Genomic DNA, 19,255 nt, shown 5'->3' with positions numbered 1-19,255 from the left:
CAGTCTAAAATTCCACGTTTTGCAGATAGTAGTAAATAACCCCTTTTTGCGTCGCTTCATGTTTACAGCTTTCTCTTTGTTATTTTATCTGACTTATCGACTGAATTTTGTCTTAGTCAGAAGATGCCCAATATCGATTGTCTGGCTAGTATGTCAATGTCACGGTCACCGATACTTAAAATTGATGAAAGCTTCCGACATGCCACGGATCCGATTCGCGGAATTCTAGTGTTTTAACATAATCACGTTTATTAACATGTTGTTTTTTTTCGAGAAAATTGCTGATGACCTCAAATATATTTGTCCATTAACTTTAAATAAATATAAAGCTATTTGTGCCTACTCTTAACATGGTCAGTTAAAAAAAGGACTACATATACTAGTTATATTTTATTTATGTATTGAACATCTGCTTCATTTATCATTTATATAATTACAGGTCAATCAAGAAAGCAAGGATCGGAAAGCTAAGTATGAATTTGTATTTACTACATTATGTAAATATTATGAACAAGGTTTTTATGTCCCAGTCGCCCAAAAAATAATTGTCCCCTCAAAATGTATGATAGCGGCTTCAAACTGCTGTTTTCTTCTCGGTAGAAATGAATGACAAATTGCGTTTCCTCGCATAAATGTTGAGACATTGTTTTGCTCGAGTTGTCTGTCTCTCTATCTGTCTGTATGTCTGGGCCAACATAGCGGATTTATGGGCTGTATCCATAAGGGGTAGGAGCTATTTGATTAAGTTTTCTATTGAAAAAAAAACACTTCTAACTCCCCGGCCTTCAAAGGAAAAACAACAACACATAAACCAGAATTATGCGTCCGTCTGTCCGTCCGTTCGTCTGTCCGGCACAAATTGTGTCCGCTCAGTATCTCTTGAATCGATTGGATGATTTTGAAATAATTTCCCACAAAAGTTCACCATATAAAGGTTACATTTAGAAGCTAAACGCCATATGGTAACATTCTTGTCCGTTCCATACCCCATAAACCGCTTCAAGAATTTTAAAATAACCCATCACAAATGTTCAACATATTGAGACGATTTGCAGAGCGCATGTTACTACAAGCTCGGACAAGATCAAAGTCGCGTTAAGATGTCAAAACTCCTATGCCAATAATATAACTATATATCGTGTCGCTCTATATCTCTTGATCCTGCAAAGGTTTTCCATATCGAGACTATGTGCAGAGCGAATGTTAAAACCAGATCGGTTCAAGGTCAAGGTCACACTCATCAGAGCCATCATCACAGCGGTCAAAGGTCATATGTCTATATTTTGTGTCCACTCCATATCTCCCGAACCACCTGAAGGATTTTGAAATAACTTTCCACAAATGTTCACCATACTGAGACCATACACAGAGGTGGAGACATTTGTTTTTGATTACGAAAATCACACTCTAGATCACTTAGTTTCCATGTCTTTCAAGGTTTTGTATATCTGCTTTAATTATTAACGATAATACAAAACCCTGCTGTTTATTGGAAACGAAATATACGTTAATTAAAATATACCAATTTAAAGAATGTTTGTGTCAGTGGAATATCGGACCATTAAAATCAATTTAACGTTGCTTCTAAAAGAAGTGCATATTCTCAAAAGCTTTTCTTGATGACTTAGAAACTGTGAATTCTGCAAACATTTAACTGTGTGAATGTCACGTATATTATTTGTCAGACCTTTATACAATTATCGTTACTCTTTTCTGTGGGAACTTGATAGAAACTAATCATTATTATAAGATATGATATACTATTATTATATACTCAACTTGTCCTTGACTTTATAAAAATACATCTATATATTTATAATTTATTTTGAAATTATCTTTTCAGAAACAAGATAACAGTTGTTTTTCATGTACTCGTGTCCAAGGATTTCTTGAGTGGAGACAGAGACAACCTCTTTTTAAAAATTGACGAAAGATTTGGTGGATGGAACACTTACAAACATCAACCAAAGCCTGTCAGGTGATTGCTTTTAAATTATCATTTAAAGAAAATTCTAATTTTATTAAAATCCAGTCATTTACACGATGACTGAGATATGTTTTAAAATGAAGTCCTATTGGGCCTGTTGAATTAACAGGGAATTACCATTCTGGAAGCCATATCAAATATATTTTTAATGTAACATGTCGAAAACAGTTCAAACCCTCGGGTCTGTAGCACTTGAATTCTTTGAAGATAAGAATAAATTTTACAAGCCTCAGGCAACCGAATTGTGGGTTCAGCAGGGACTCAGGATCTCGGATGCATCCCTAGGACCCCAAGAAATAAACTGTTGTGTGTATGAAGCGAATCTTACCGGAGATCCCTAATTTTTCAAACATTAACACCCCCATCATATTTGACCATGCCTTTATCACAAAATATTGGATACCACTAATTCAATTTGTGTTTTTGTTTTGTTTTAATAACAATATTCACTGCCCCATAATAGACTGATAATCTCCGATGATTTTATGAAGCATATTAACACAATCTATAATTGTGGTTGAATTTGTCAAAATTGCAGGGAAAATTGTTGACATTCAAACACTTACAAACTTATCGACAATCGACAATTTTCGCTATCAGGCTGGAGGTTATTACGAAGCGTTTAATTGGCCTAATGTAAACAGCAATTTATTTCTTTATTATTTTTATATATTATATACACTGGCCTACACAGACACTTTTACATTTAAATAAGAATCTCACTTCAGAAGCTTATTAGAATATTATTGTTTGGCTACTCCTTATTAAATATATTTCTTGTTTATCATGTTTTAAATAGGGAGTTGAAAGAATATGTTGAGTATGAATACCATTTGCAATTTGATCGTGACGAAATCATTGAAAGAACCACAGACTACAAATACTGTGTGCGTCAGCATGATGGGAAATGTCTTTATGAGCACTATGTGGATCATATACATGGCAATCATAACAGAAAACTATTTTTGGAAAGAAAACTGGTTGGAAAGAAAGGTAAGTCTGCTTCACTAGTAAAGTGTATTGATGTATACGCATGATTTAGTTTTTAATAGCAACATCAGTAGGGGTCACTTCGTCCAGAACAATTGATCTTTGTACAGTCTAAAATAAACACTTATGTCTGTCTGTCTTAGGTTATTAGAAACAACTCAGTTTGTCTTCGCCCTGATACAAACAGGTGACTTCAATGTAGAAACAAAGACATTATGGACAAAGTACATCGTCAATATACAATATTAACATAATCCAAATTATCAACAATACACGTGTCAGAGGAATCCCTTTTCCTACTTTTGGTCAAAATCTATTGTGCTTTCTTTCTAATCAAAATTATGCTTATTTATTGATCAATTCTCTATTTATTTGTTAAAATTGTTCATTGCAAACTAATCATAGTCAAATGACATGTGGTTGTTGTGATTATTAAAACAATTCTATCTTAATAGATATTAAGCTTAATTTATAATACTTTAACATATGGAAATAAGAAAATGAAATTAATTTGTCATGCAAGGAAAAAGCCATAATGAAATGCCCGAAAAGCTTGTCAGTCTTGGCAGGCGTGTAATACAGATAATTATGTATGCTTATGAAAAATTGATGACATGCTTTAAAAACTAAAACAGTACTGCAAAAATTGATTGATTTGCTTTATAATAAATCAGTGAGTAAATGTTCTGACTTGTTACCAAGATGATCACGTTTTCGGTTAAAAGTGGAATATAATTAAATTAATTGGCTGTTTTGCTCTCTTAATGTTGAAACTTCGAAGACATTTGTAAACATGATGTCATATCTCTATAATGGTATCAACACAGACTTGCATATAAGCTTTTAATTGTTAATTGCATAATAGGTAGTTGTGTTTTTAAATGTACTGAGTATAGATTCGAAAAGGTCAGGTATTTGTGTGATATATTTTACTTAGAGCATTTCTTGTTATATTTCTGTAGGGGCATGACTGAAGTTGGTATTATGCAGGTTACCATGGTAACCAAGACAACACCCATTATGTGTTGCTTCAGAAGTCTTGCCACGGACCTATAAACCTTATATAAGTCCCTGGCCTTACTGTACTCTAATAGTTCGTGTCCGGTCCATAGCTTTCTCATTCATGATCGGATTTTAAAATTATTTGCCAATAGTGAATATCATAGCATGAGGATGTGTTGCGCACAAAATTTCAAAGTATTTTCATACACTCAAATCAAACGGGGTTTATAAAGGAAGAAACTATTAATTCTTTGATTCTATAATACTGCATAAAACGAATGATAAACGTTTACATAATAGACAGTTTTTAACACTACGTGCACAATTTTTTTTAAATGTGTTTAATAAATATTTATTTTCCTACAAGCATTTTCATTTGTATCCGAAAAGAGGTTAGAAGTTAGTTAAATTCGGTGTAACATAAAATTCAGACTTTATTGATTTAAAAAATCATGATTTAAAAACTTGATTTTGTGGAATAATGAAGAATATGTCATATAATTAGCATGTAGTCTTAAAAATGAGATACAACAAAATGGTTTTGAATGGCATTAGCTGCGAAAAATAACGAGTGACCGGAAATCAAAATAGCAAACCTTTTCGTACGTATTTTCAGAATAAGCCTGCAATTTTTCCAAATATTTTCTGTTTTACATCGGCTGATTGTGATGTTCATTTCAATAGGTGAGCACACAAAAGATTTCCTTGTCTCACTGCTTTATGACCTTTACCGAATGTAAACATCCGGTACGGTATCGGGTAGTACTTGTTACTGAAACACGGAAGGAGTCATTATTGGTAATAATAATTTCACTATTATTGCACCGATAGTTCCATTTTAATCCCTTTAGGCCACATCAAATTGATATTTTGTTCCGCGGATTTACCGCTCCTATTTATTTGATAATGATTTTTTTGTGCGCCCGCACCACCATTTTGATCGCCAAGCAGATTTTTTTTCAGGTAATAATTTATTTAAAGGCTAAAAATAATCAAGTATAATTTTCTACGCTAGTTTTCGTGTTTTTGTAAAGGGAAGTTACCGATGCGTAGTGTTTTTATACTGTATATCGATCGGTTTAGCATGGGTTTCAATAAATTCAATCAAAATGGCGGCTTCCGGTATAAACAAAGTGGCTCGAAGTTTGGAAATTAAATCTTATTTTTGACAATAAATATGTTTTTAGCATGCTTGAAGTCATTGTTGATCGTCTCATGCACTAAAGGATCATTAATGAAAGCAATCATTATGCAATAAAGCATGTGTATCAGAGACTGGTAGCGATTATATTGCATAATTAGTGACTCGTTTTGAATGGAAATCGGAATGATCAACTTAGTACTATTTTATTCATGTCATAATACAAGGGACCAACATTTTACCTCGTTACGACGATGCTGAAGATGACAGGTCAACTTAACTGGAACATGAGTCATTGCTTGGTCCAAAAATGTATCAAGCTCATTTTTGATTAAAATCTGACAAAACAACAGTTTTGAACAAATATCTTTTCACAAATAGCGATATAAACAATTGTCTGGATATACTTCAACATAAGTAAGCCTAAGTTTATCACCTTATATTTTGTTTTTATTTGCAGCATAATCCGGGATTGTAATGCACTTGTCAATTGTAACCACTGCCCCGCCCACCCCTCGCCCTCGTTCCAGGGGTATACCGGGGACAGCGGGAGCAACGGGCTGTGTTTTTACGTTCAGGTGGCCCCGCTGTGCCTAGTGAATGTGGTTTTGTCTTCATATTGAAAATAGTCGGGAATGGGCTTCACATAGGTATCCGGGATTGCGGGGCCATTTGGCAGGGATTTTACCAGCAGTGTGTCCCTGCAGGTCGGGTTTTTTACCCGGGTTTTGAGAGACCGGAAGTCAAAGTCCCCGCTATTCCGGACTAAGGGGGGCATATACAATTGGCTTGTGCATAAAAACATCTAAATAACCAAAAGAAAAGTACTCTAAAAATACCCTTGTTCTTTTTGTTTTAATAAGCACATGTCATTGCATTTCCTGTGATAATAAAAACAAAATTTAGTCTATGTTATATTGAGTCTGATGTTTGATGATGCCTGTGTAAGTGATCATTTTTTACAAATCCAAAATCAATCCTAAGTATGTCTAAATACAGTTGCAAATGATTCAGGTAGATTTATATCAGTCGTTTCAAACTTTTTACTAAAAGCAGGGTTATTTCTTATTATGAATGATCACCATATTAAAGTACGTTTTAATTATACAAGAAATTAGATTTATCCATATAATGTTTGTACTAAACACAGATGAATAAATGGTATGTATTCCGACATTTTCCCAATGTCCATTAGAGGTTCAGTTCAAGATGGCATTACAATGGGTTTAAGGGCAATTATATTAAACAATCTTTCTTTTTTATATTGAATATAAGGAAAAATATATTTTTCGCTCTTCGCTCGCTTGTGTTTTTATGAAAACTGACAATTTTTTTTTTCGCTCGCTCGCTTCATATTTTTTGGCAAAAATCCGAGGAACGAAACATTAATTTGGTGTGGCCTTATAGCTTTTAATAATGTGTAAATATTTGCCTACCAAGTATACGGCGGCCATTTTTATTTTCGTGAAAATGACGTCAGTGTGCACGTTCTCGTCTTCGTCAGGCAATTATGCCATAATCGCCCTGACATGACGTGATAATCTCACGGGCGGAGTAGATAATCATAATTGCGGGAACGAATTTCTATAGTAAAATGTTACTATTTATAGTAACATGCGTATTATGACCAGGTAATGGCCGCTAGTGATTTTTAGGGCAATAACTTCCAGATCGCAGTGACTTTAAACACAAAGAGCTTGTCCAATTGATAGTTACAATAAGGTTGGTCCTACGGTCTTCATACTTGACAGTGTGATTGGTCATGACCAGCAGATGATTCCTTTAGTTTTAGTTTTTCTTTAAAAAAATGTCCGTTTTCTCAGGCTCGTCCAGATTTTTAGCTATATGTCGGTCGGTATTTTGTTTTATAAATCTGGTTATGATTTATACCAAACCAGAAAACAATTTAGCTATTGGCATTGTTTATATATAATTGTCGTATCCAGCGATCCTCCCGTAGAAATATAACATATCATTACTGTGTCAGTCGTTGGTCTCATCGTCATCTTTTATGGTATTGCTGTGTTCTTTGTTGCTCCTAATGTCGTTTTTCATCTCAATGCCATGTCCTTCAGTGTTCCCCTCGTCGTATGTTATTGTCGTGGTATATCGGTGCTCCTGTTGCTGTTTGTTATGTCGTTGCCATATCCGTCTGTGCTCCTGTCGTTGTATGTTGTCACCGTCGTGTCATTCAATGTTTTCGTCGTCTAAGTTCATGCACTACCGTGTCCATCAATGTTTCTGCTGACCTATTTTATGTCACTGCCGTGTCAGCCGGTGCTTGTAGTCGTATCATGTGACTTTCGTGCCCGTATTTCATCTGTGTCTGTCACTGCTCCCGTCGTCGTTTTATTTCACTGCTATTACCCTTATCAAATTTCATGTAATTGCCGCTACCGTCGATTCTCTTGTCGGTATTTTTTTACAGCTTTTCCGTTTCTGTCAATATCCTTTCAGCATTTTTCATAGCTGTGTAGTGTTTGTCTATCTTACGTCGATATATCCATAGCCACTAAGCCCCCAAATGATAGGTCTTACGACACATTTTTCTCAAAAGATTTGTTATGTTGCGAAGACCCTGTTGCTATTTACGTTTTCGTAATGTTACTTACCGTAGCAGGTGATGCTCATTCAAATCCTGGCCCATCATCAACGACATCGAGTGGCTCCTTATCCTCCATTCCAGATCTCATAGACCCTGGACTCAGCGTTATGCACCTTAATATCTATAGAATCTTCCCTAAAATTGACACCCAAAACGCCTCATCGGAGGCTTCAATAGACCCCAAACATTAATAATAATAACGGCTACTAGTCACTCTTCGAAGGGACCATCGATAACGCATTCACACGTATTTCAAACATTATACTTATAGCTGGCGATTTTAATGTCAATGTTTTAGAATCACCTGCTAACAAGCTTTCTAGACTTGTTTATCTTATAACGCGCATCAACTCAAGCAAAAATCTGTCAAATACAATAACAAATGTCGATGTTGTAAATTTTGAGAATAATAGACAATATATAAATATTGCATGGCTTCCAGTGTGACAGTACATATTGTCAACATTCGGGTAAATACTGTTACCCTCGGCTTCGCCTCGGGTAACAGTATTTCCCTCCCTGGAAGCCATGCAATATTTATTTTATTATACCGAACACAGTTACATTTATATACATATATAAAGATTTTTTACCATTACACAACCTTCAAGTTTAATCAATTTATTCTGTAATTATTGTTTGTTTACATTAGCTGTCATTTTGTTGCAAATGTCGCTTAACATAATGCAAACACCGGTTGTACCCAGATTTACAACACATTTTAATAAGCGCTTACCACCTCAGACTTGGGAAACCAAAAAAATGCCTATTTTTAGACACGCGTGCTATGTGACAGTAATAATGTCAACCGGTCAAAACGGTACTGTCAGTGTGACAGTAAGAAATTGCCCATGATGGGTATATGAGAAATTAACATGGGCAGGTCACGTGAGGTATAATAATGTTATTTAGTGTCACAAGGGGGATTAGTGTGCCCCTTAAGCACTATGTGACGTTTTTGTAATTTTTTTGAACATTGTACTCAAAAGTATGTTGGTATTTAGAGTCATAAGCCTTATTTGTTTGGTTTAACTACTGAACGGCCAGATCTGGTAACAAAGGTGGTATCGTTCCTAGGTGGGGACTTCGGTGGCGTCGAAGTACTCGGTTGAGTTGTACTGGATTGGCCTTTCTTGGTGGTGGGCTTTTTTGAGGCGTCGAAGATGGTGGTGTCGGGTAGATCGAATGGGTCGTACGTCTGTTGGGATGACTCTGTTGCGTAAACGTTTTATATAGCCTCCGCCTTATATTTCCGCTGTTCACAATGTAGGATCTTGGCTTTTCGTGTTTGCCTATAATAACGCCGAGTTTCCAATTTGTCTTCGAACCATCCGTGATTCTTACATTGTTGTATTTTTGTATGAGACAAGTCTTTGAGACCCTTTCTACGGTCATATCAACACAGATTGTATTTTAAGGAGTCAAAATGTTTCTTCACCATTTGTCGATCTGTTGTTTTGGGTTGAAGGATTTCAGTATTTTCTGGAAGTGATTTCTTAGACGTCTTCCCATGAGGAGTTATGCCGGTTACAGATTGATACCAGCTAGTGGTGTGGGTCTGTAATCTAGTTGAGCGAGTAATTTGACCTCATTCTTCTTCCATAGAATGAACTAGACGTTTCATGCTGTATTGTATAAGCTTGACAGAACTGTCTGACTTCTAATGAGCTAAACTGTGGTCCATTGTCCGATCGTAGCGTATGAGGTATGGCATGGCTGGAGAAAACATATTTCAATGCTTCTATTACTGCAGCCGATGTTTCATTTCATGTTCATGGCACCATTGACAGGGTTCATCTGCTTTTAAAAGTGTTCTTATTGGGGCGAGGTTAGGTATGAACTTTGCCAGGTACTGTATCAAGCCTAAAAACCTCCTGACCCTCTCTTTGTTTTGCGGTTCTGATATCTCTACAATGTCACGTTCCTTCGCAGGGTCTGCCTGTAAACCGCTCTCGGACATTATGTGGCACATGAATGGAACTTCCCTTTGTCGGATTCTGCACTTGTCGAAGTTGAGCTTCAAGTTTTATTCAGTCGCACGACTAACTTCTTGTTTAAGTATCTTGTCATGTTCCTCAACGTCGTTCCATGCTATCAGAATGTCGTCTATGATAACATATATGCGCCATTTATTCCTCGCAGCATTTCGTCCATGATTCTCTGGTAAATTTCAGGTGCTGATTTTATCCCGAATGGCAATCTTAGCCTAACGATATCTACCTTATAGTGTGTTAAATGTCGTTAAGAACGAATAATTTTTGTCAGTCGTATTTGCATGAAACAAGATTTTGGATCCAGCACAGAAAACACCTTGGCATCTGGGATGTTAGAGATGACGTCACGTATGTCTCTCATAGGGTTTTGTTCCTTTTCATATGTTTCTTTAGGTATCTTGAATCTATACAGATTCGTATTTTATCATTCTTAGGGATACAACCATCGAGCTCATCAATTCAGTTGGTTCTGCTCCTGGAGTGATAAAGTCATGTTTTTTCGATTTCTCCAAGTTTTTCTATCACTTTAGGCTTTAGTAATGCAGCTAAATTACATGGAGCGTGAATTGTGCCTTTTGCATTTCCATCGAGTTTGATGAAACTCTGGGTAGGTCTGAGAAGTCAGATGTGACTTCTTCCTCGGAAGACATTACCCTATTCATTCATTGTAACAAGCCAAGTTTCTCTACAGTGTTGCCACTGATTATGTTCTCATGACATATGTCTACAACTGCATACTTGGTGCTTATCTCAGTGTCTTGGTGAGAAAGAGTCAGAAGTTCTGTTCCGATAGGTTTGATTTGATGGTTTGTGATTTTTTTAAAGACTTTTGTTGTATAAGACAATATTGGTTACGTAATCTTTCAAAGTCTGATTTTACCAGAATGTTGCATTTGTCGCCAATATCAATTATGAATTTTATAGTTTCACCATTCACACAGAGATTTGGAAGCCATTTGTCATTGGTATTACTGATTACATGCACACAGTCTCTATCATCCACTATCTCAGTTGTGTAGATGTGTAATAAGTGATCTTCACTTTCGTTGTTGTTTTCTGTTTCGACGATATGTACGTTAGCTGGTTTGTTTTTCTGCACACATGTTTTGTGGTTTTTGTCTTTGAAATAGTTACAACTGGATCCGTAAGCTGGACTTTTCGCTTTTCCTGTGTCGTTCCACATCTGGTGCATTTACTTGTACGCGTGTCGCTCTTAAAAGCGCCTTTACTGTATGCATGACTTTTATTGTTTGCTTTGGGTTTCTGCTAAGTGGTTTGTTTATGTTTAATTGTGAACACTTCTTCACCTCTCATCATTTTCATCTGCGACTGCGAGATTTCATACTGTTGCCCAATTTTGATAGTTTTGTTCAGTGTTAGTTTCTGGCCCTGATCAGGGTGTCTCTCTTGAACTTTGGCATGTCTTGCACCATCAATTATTAAGTCTATGAGCATGTCATCAGCATTTTCGTACTCACATTCCATGCACACAACGCCTTCAAGCTGTTTTCTTTGTTGAGCTCTGAATCTTGACACACGTTTGTTTTAACGTGGTCTGACGTAATCCTCGATCTTCTTAGGACCTTTGTTGGACCGTCGTCATCTTGAAACGTAAACGTTTTGTATAGTTCTCTCCTTTGTGGATTTATCCAGATTCCTAGCCATCCAGCTTTCTGCTTGTTGTTCGTCGAAACTAACGGTCTTTTAAACGTTAATTCAGCGTGCTGTTTTAAACGTTGAAATTCCTGGAATATGTCCTTAGCACCCAAATTCAGGTTTGACTGGTCAAAGTTTGCAGCTGCGAAGGCCATGTTAGTACATAAAAATACGCCAGATTACTATGTGTCGTGCACAAATGTGTGGTTGATTTTTTTTCTATCAATGTCTTATCATTACATTTGCACCGTTTTATGAATCTGTATTGCTGTATATGAGCGATGTTCTTCAATTTCTGACACCATGTAATGTATCACTAAGCAGATATGGAGGCTGACATTTTATTCACTGATCGCTAACAATCATAGAGCACATAATATCATAGTAATACCGCTTACGTGATAAGGAAATAATATTACACATTTTGCTTTTAGACATGACAGCATGTTTATGCATACGTACCAAACAAATGTATATATTTTTAAATAGATTGTTTAAAATAATGCAGAAAAAATAGAAAATTGTAAAAGAAGTAGCATTAAAATGATGTAAGAAGCGAGTATGCCGAAATTTCCGTAGACATCTGAATGTTTGTTAATTCAATTTGCATGACACTGAACAATCCTGATATGAATATTAAAAACTAATCAATGGAGAGATCTTGTCAGGTGATGACAATGGACAAACAAATGAACACCAAGTTGGATTCAATCTGAGACAATAAAACACTATGAAGAACGATCAGTGTCCGATTAAATATGTATGAATATTTTACCCACCTACCTCCCAACACATAATTTGGGGAAACTCATTTATTATTGGCCCAACTTGAATGAAACTATATCCTTAGTATGGCTTTGCCTAAGGATATAAGGTTAACGCAAAGTGATCTTCAGACGACCTTTTAGTCAGCCAATCAGAGGTCTACTTTAGAATTGTTTTAAGAGGCTAAAATATTTATTTATATGATATTCGGCTTGGATTTCAAAATTATGTTGTTTGGAGGTTAAGGAGTATTTAAACCATTTTTAATGTACCGGAATAGTTCAGTTGTACCTGCAGAAAAATGTTATGTTACTTCGAAGGTGCGAATTTCACCATAACCACACTTTTTTGTTAAAAAACGAAAACCTGTCAGTCAGTGATCCCAAAGTACTTTTGTAGTGCTAACAAATTGTGTTATCTTTTTTCTTTATAGCCGGTCTGTTTTTCGATGTAACATTATTATAGCCTGTTGCAAAAACTTAAACCTTGGCCGTAACTCAAACTCCATTCAATTCATACAATTAAAACTTTGTATACATGTTGCCAATATACACATGTAAAGCAAGGCTCATTAGCCTGGCTTTTATTATTCGCACTTGTTTATTCACCTTATTGGTTAATATTCCAGATGAGTGGCATCAGTTTGATGGAATGGCTCTTCCGAAGCCTAATGACAATATTTTCCAAAGGCAATTTGATCGTGTTATGGGAACATTCAGAAAAGAAGCTGAAGAAAGGGCCTTGACATTTGCATCAGAATTTGCTCCGTTTTGGTTTCAGCAAAAGTTTAACTTGGAAGAGTTTAAAGAGACATTTCAGATATCATTAGAACGCTTAGAAATGTTAATAACTGGTCTGAGAAAGGTCTACCAACGTGATGCTAGATGTTGGGAGAGTGAGGAAAAATATCGAAATCAGGTATGGCTATATAGGCAGTTCCAACAGTTATGACTTATTGGAAAGATGTTGTGAGATCACCAGATTGGGAAATATTTTACATTCTAATGTTTTATAGGCATTCTCTCTTAACCCACCTTTTATTGTAATACTGTCGTGTAATGCAAGTGTAATTTTTCAGATTTGTAGACATTTATTTCAACCCTTGATTGATCAGCTGACCAGTGATAAATATGGATCAAGGTCGTTTAGGTTGCTTAGAGCTCTGGCAATAATCATTGCTTGCAACAGAATTCAAGTTGGCTTGGACCAGAGTGCATGGCAGATACTTTGTGCAAATGCGATGGTAACACCAGATCCAACAAACAAGAAATATGCAGAAGTGGATGACATAAGGATCTTTTTTGACTTGAGGTATGTCCCTCAATAATTCTCCCGGGTGCTTTTGTGTTGACTGTTATGCATTGAATTTATACCACACCAATTTTTTTGTTCATTAGATTTTGGCCGAGAAATGTGTTCCTTAATTCGAAGGGTCAATGCGAAAAGGTTCTATGTGACATTAAATAATTTCATCCCTCGAATTATTCTCTCGGGTGTTTTTGTGTTAACTGCTAAGCATTAAATTTGGACAACACCCACTTTTTGTGCATCAAGTTATGGCCGCGAAAATTTGGAGCAAGCGGGAAAACTAAAAATAAGAATATAATTTTATCATTTTGTATAAAACTGGAGCGGGAAAAGATAAAGCCATCTTGTCGCTTCACCATTAATATTTAGATTGATAATCCTGAACAATTATTAGTTAAGGAAATACCCAACAACATATAAATTTAATTTAATTGTTTAATGGCGTAGCTTCCACTAGGACAAACAACACTGGCCTGTCCATCATTTTGCTTCTTTGTTTTCCTATAAGAACAAACCGTTCAAACATAATACCTTTTTCTATTGAAATTTTATGAAGGTTTTCCTTCTCTCTGGTTACCGAAACGCAAAATTATCTGTCTACGTTTTTGAAACATTCTGGCTAGAGAGCATGCCCCGCACCTACTAGTTTGGTGCTGTTTGTGTTGTTTTATGCAACATGACTTGTTTTTTGGCGTATATTTATATACTGGACGAAACGATCTGTATATAGGTCAAGAAAAAATAAATTGCAGATATATTTATCTGACGAATGAAAAATAAGTTTGGGTGGTCTTAAGTTTGTTCAAACCACTGTTAAAAATCAAATCATGGCACAGCATACTCAACATACATAACCTTGTCATCACTTGATTAAATATGTAGGAAAACTAAATATTCTTTTTTACATTTCAGTGCCTTGAAACCAGCCCTGATTAATGTCATTAGGAATGTTGTGATGTTTGGCAAAGATCCCTCTTGGATGTTTTGTTTGCCATTGCTGCATTTTACGTCCAAACTGTGTGAACCGTTTGAAGAAATGGTGACAAATTTGACTCATGCAGCAGTGACGCCAACGTGGTGGGGTATTGCAGATATTGAAACTGAAGTGGTAGCATTTCAGAACACACGTAATAAATGGATAACGTACGATCCTTTATGTTTTGTGTGTGGTTGCTTTCAACTTAAAATTATTCAATAAATTATCCTTTATCAGATAAATTTAAAATGCCAAGGTGTTCTAAATATCGCGTTAGGTTTATACTTGTGCTAGACTTGGAGTTATGCCTCTTACTAAAACAAATATTTGTAATAATTGTGCTGTATGGCTTGGAAGTAAATACTTTTTAAGTAAATATCCATGTGACCACTTTAAATGCACACTATTTTACATGCAACGATTCATGTGTCAAGGAAATATTTTGGCATTATTGCTGTTTGCAAATACACTTAGTAAAACGTGCCTGTCAATGCGTTAAACTAAACACAATCGCCATGCCATGTTGCACCTAACATACACTCAATCAACAGTTGCCCTAAACAATCAGTTTAAAATATAAACATGTTTCCTTTGTCACTGCTCCGTTTTTGCGAGCGTAATTTAGCGCTAGAAATTATTTGTCGGATGTAAACTGTATATGTATGTATGCTTTGCGGGTTATGAAAACGTTTACGCCAAATCACTAATGGCAGCAGTCTTTGATGTGTGAACTCGATCAATAGGCTATAGACTTTGAACTTAATTTGAAATTTGAGAAGATCAATTGCCACGATAATGCCAAGGTCGTTTGCAAACAGTAGTACCAATAGCATAACTTAAGTTGAATATCCTTTAAAAGTGTTTTTTTTTTAGGTCATTGCAATACATGCTTTTAACCCTTGGACCGCTTTTTGAAATGGACTTCTACCTACCTAGGAGTATAGTTGCATCGCTGACTGTTGAAGAGATTTTCTCAGTAATAGATAATAAAGTTATTCCTGCGGAGGTCTGTTGTGCGACATTACTTCATTGGATGAAAGCTACAAATCCAGAACACTTTAGCAACAAGTACTTGTACGAAGAATATAAAGGTGCAGAAAAGGTATTTCTCCATGTTATTATGTTTCAATGAATTTTGTTTTAAGCTTGTAAGAATTAAGAATTGTTTATTAGATATGTACTGTGGTTCCAATGTTTGATTATGTAATGAAAATGATATTCTCTATTAAAATAGATACCCTTGTTTGTCATTGACGTATGATACAGTGCCTTTATCTTTTAGTTGTTGTTTTTAGCTTGTGACCCAATGCTTGGCGAAAGTTCTGAAACGTATGCAGACAGCCGACGACGAATCTGCACAAAATCACAGGTTTGTTTTACAGTTATTGTCATTTGATATAGAAAATCGCACTGTAAGCTATTGACCTCTCTGTTATCTACGTGTAACCTAGGGCAAGTTTGAATATGGATCATGTTGAATATATATTGTCAAGATAGAATTGTTTTTGTCCATGATGTTATTTGCTCTCTAACTTCAAAATTTTTGATGTAATGTGTTTGACGAAAGTAAGCCAGCTCATTTTAATCTGTCTCTGCTATCTCCTTATTTTTTTTTACCATGATGTCATCTATAAAATTCACAATTAGCTAGGCCGTTTCAGTCAGCCAAGCTTTCTTGCCCTTTATTTGAGATTAAATCCAAATAACTTTGTCTGCTCTCTTTATTAAGCACCTATGGTCCCTATTTATGTCACATTCGTAGCATTGAAGACATATAGTACCGTCGTCCACAGGGCCGCGTCCAGTATGTATTCAAAAACTTTAGAAGCATTTGTACAATCATCACATAATTTCATCAGAATGTAAATGGGCGTTATATCTCGGACAATTTTGATAACCGGCCACATCGCTCGAGTCACTAGAGAGTTATCGCACATAAATTATAGGAATTACCTAAACTCTGTTTTGTCCGATCAATAACTTTAGAAGTTGTCTATAATTAAGAATTGAAAATGTTTGATTGTGGTCTTGTGGTAAAGGTGTCCCCCTCTCACACAAGATGTCATGGTTTCGAGCCTCGACCGGGGAGCAGAATACAGTAATGAGGGTGAATCATATCAACTTTCGTCTATCTTGACAATCAAGCTAAAATTAATTATTACAAACAAAAAGGCTGCAGACAATCGAGGATTATGTTAATTGTTGCTGATTATATCAAAGGCAAACTATGTTCTGTTTTGCCCTTTTCAGGACTCCGGCAAGTTTTGGAATGGCATATTGCATTGCAAGAGAACTTGTTGATTGTGCTGTAACAAGAAATAGAATGCAAAATCTGATGCACTCATTGCACATTTTTCTGCAGTGTCTGTCATTTTACAGCAAACTTGAAACAAAAGGCAATGAAAACAAAAATGACATAGAAAATGCCGTTGATACTGTGGAAAAGGAGGTTCTCCATTGGTGTGAACACTATGCCAGTTTCTATAATTGTATCTCGCTGAAGAATCTTAAGGTAGAGATGTCAAAGTAATGTACTTAGTTCTAAATATTTGTTGAGGATGTAGATATTCCAAGACGAAAATATCGTTTTAGAACGATTCCAAAAATATGTAATCATTCTCTCTTCTTGATTAAATAATGGCACCTTACTTAAATTTGAATTTACCACAAAATATCTGTAAGGTTTATCCGAGGGGTTTGTTCAACTATTTAGTGTTTTGTCGAGGTCATTTGCGGTGCGCTCGACATAGAGTTTTGTGCTGTTCTTCCATGTTTCTTGTTTGTGATTTTTTGTTTTTGTGTTCTATGTCTTTGGCGTTTACTCAGTGCCATTATACCGGGTTTATGTTTAAACGTTTTTCTACTGAGCTTGTTCATGTAGTTTTTCAAATAAGTACTGTCAGGGCTGTAAATTTGCCATGCATTGGGTAATTTTAGAATTATTTGGCATAAAGTTCACTATGAGAACATGGCGTGTCACATGTCAAAGTCACACTCAATGCTCATATTAGATGATTTTCGGCTTGTATGTGCTAAACCATGGTCATGCAATGTGTTTTTTTTAAAACAACGATGTGCAAATGTTTAACAATAATAGCCGGGATGTCGTTTGCAAAATCCATGTCTGTAGGTCAAAGGTCAATGACACACTCAAGGGTTATTTGTCGAAATTACTGGTACTATTGCTTGTTCGAACTGTAACTTGAACATTGGTTAAGGAATTGTAGGTCAAAGGTCAATGTCACAATCAAGGGCGTTGTTCAAAATACCTTATATTTGGACTTGTCCCGTCTGTGAATTGACTATGCATTGTAGTATCTTAAATAAATCGTTACAAAGTTCACGAGAAGCCGGCATGTCTCCTGCAAGACCAATATCTGTAGGTTAGAGTTCACAGTAAAGTGCCATTGGTAAAAATTCTTTGTTTTTTGGCTTATCAGGGCGGTAACTTGGTCATGAGCGATTTTAAAATACTTGGCTCAACTGTCACCATGAACATGAAGTATATCACTTGCAAGACTCATGTCTGTTATCAAAGTTTAAAGTCCGACTCATTGGTCATTGGTAAAACTGTATTTCACTTTGGCTTGTCTGGACTGTTATATGGCCATGCTATGGGGGATTAAAATAAAAACTTGGAAGAAACGTTCACCATGAAAAGAGGGCATATCACACGCGAACCCAATATAGATCACACTCGGAGGTCATGGGTCAGATGTTTATTTTTTCTTATATGACATCGCCGTCATGCATACCCATCAGGTTTCCAACAATAAATAATTTAAGTTCGAAAACGACGTTTTCCTTAGAAGTGTTTGATGATATTTGAAACAGTGGCGGGCTCGACGTAGTTGGCGTTTCACCAACAAACATCTAGCTAATGTTCTCTGAGTGATCTGAGAAGTCTTTTAAAAGACAAACTTCTTGTATAATTAAAATTTTCCTGTAGTATGTCCTCTGATAAGATGAATGATTACTCAAATGAGTGTACACAAAAACTTTATTTAACTAAAAATAAACTACGCCGTTCCAAATATGATTTTCTCTAACAGCTAATTAATTCTTTAAGTTACGGTTGTTGTTTTCTTTCGAAAAATTAAATCTTTTTAAACTTGAAAGTGTGCATTTTATATTGCAAAATGCACTTAGTTTCTGTCTATCTAATTGAAAATAATCATTATACAATAAAAAACCCATTTAACTGGCGAGATCCATTGTTTCAATAAACGTCTAGAGCAAAGACATAATCAATCAATAAGACGATTGATTTCACTGAATATCTGTTATTATTGCTGTTTTAATTATTACATTTTTGCTGTTTTAACTGAATAAGTGACTAAAAAAAGATTTCAATAACGTTAAAAACTACTTATTTTGACAGCCATCTTTTCTTTTATTTTATCGGCATTTTCAAAACAAAGAGAAACAAAGATCGACAGAGGTTATATGCAGCTTTTATTTTTATCACACATGTGGGTGCATAATTTACCCCACCATTTGAGTGTCTTATTTTAAACAGTCATTGCGCGGCATGTATAAAACTAATATTAAATATGTAAAGTAGCATTGACTAGTAGTCTTCTACATTGTGATGAAATAAGTACAACTGTCTTAGGTTTGGGAAAGTGCCACTACAGGAAAATTGAGTAATAATGACCTTGAAGTCAACTGGAATGAACGAATTACAAGGGCTTTGCAGCGAAGAATGGAGATTGCAGTAAGTGAAAAAGCCTACCATACTTTTGTAACATGAATTTTTGGTTTTAAATTTTAAAGGCATTGAAGTTGAAATCTAATAATGTTTACTATCTACCTTGGAGATAATGTTTGA

General features: G+C 35.6%; 1 protein-coding gene across 7 annotated transcripts in view; it reads left to right on the top strand.

Annotated features, from left to right (window-relative positions):
- Positions 1-19,255, top strand: part of LOC128237325 (E3 ubiquitin-protein ligase rnf213-alpha-like) — a 106,828-nt gene that overhangs the window by 20,838 nt on the left and 66,735 nt on the right. For 6 of the 7 annotated variants that reach the window (XM_052952735.1, XM_052952736.1, XM_052952737.1 and 3 more), the window contains exons 5-14: positions 440-471; positions 1,844-1,978; positions 2,787-2,980; positions 12,769-13,058; positions 13,219-13,451; positions 14,361-14,591; positions 15,298-15,526; positions 15,720-15,793; positions 16,675-16,936; positions 19,040-19,141. In XM_052952735.1, coding sequence (XP_052808695.1) covers positions 440-471; positions 1,844-1,978; positions 2,787-2,980; positions 12,769-13,058; positions 13,219-13,451; positions 14,361-14,591; positions 15,298-15,526; positions 15,720-15,793; positions 16,675-16,936; positions 19,040-19,141 — 1,782 coding nt within the window. Of the gene's footprint in view, positions 1-439; positions 472-1,843; positions 1,979-2,786; positions 2,981-12,768; positions 13,059-13,218; positions 13,452-14,360; positions 14,592-15,297; positions 15,527-15,719; positions 15,794-16,674; positions 16,937-19,039; positions 19,142-19,255 lie in introns of those variants that run through there. The other variant, XM_052952741.1, reaches the window with a different exon arrangement.

Source organism: Mya arenaria, chromosome 6 (genome assembly GCF_026914265.1).
Source record: "Mya arenaria isolate MELC-2E11 chromosome 6, ASM2691426v1".
Classification (NCBI taxonomy): Eukaryota; Metazoa; Mollusca; class Bivalvia; order Myida; family Myidae; genus Mya; species Mya arenaria.
Note: the sequence above shows the minus strand (reverse complement) of the source record. Positions and strands in the feature narration are given on the sequence as shown.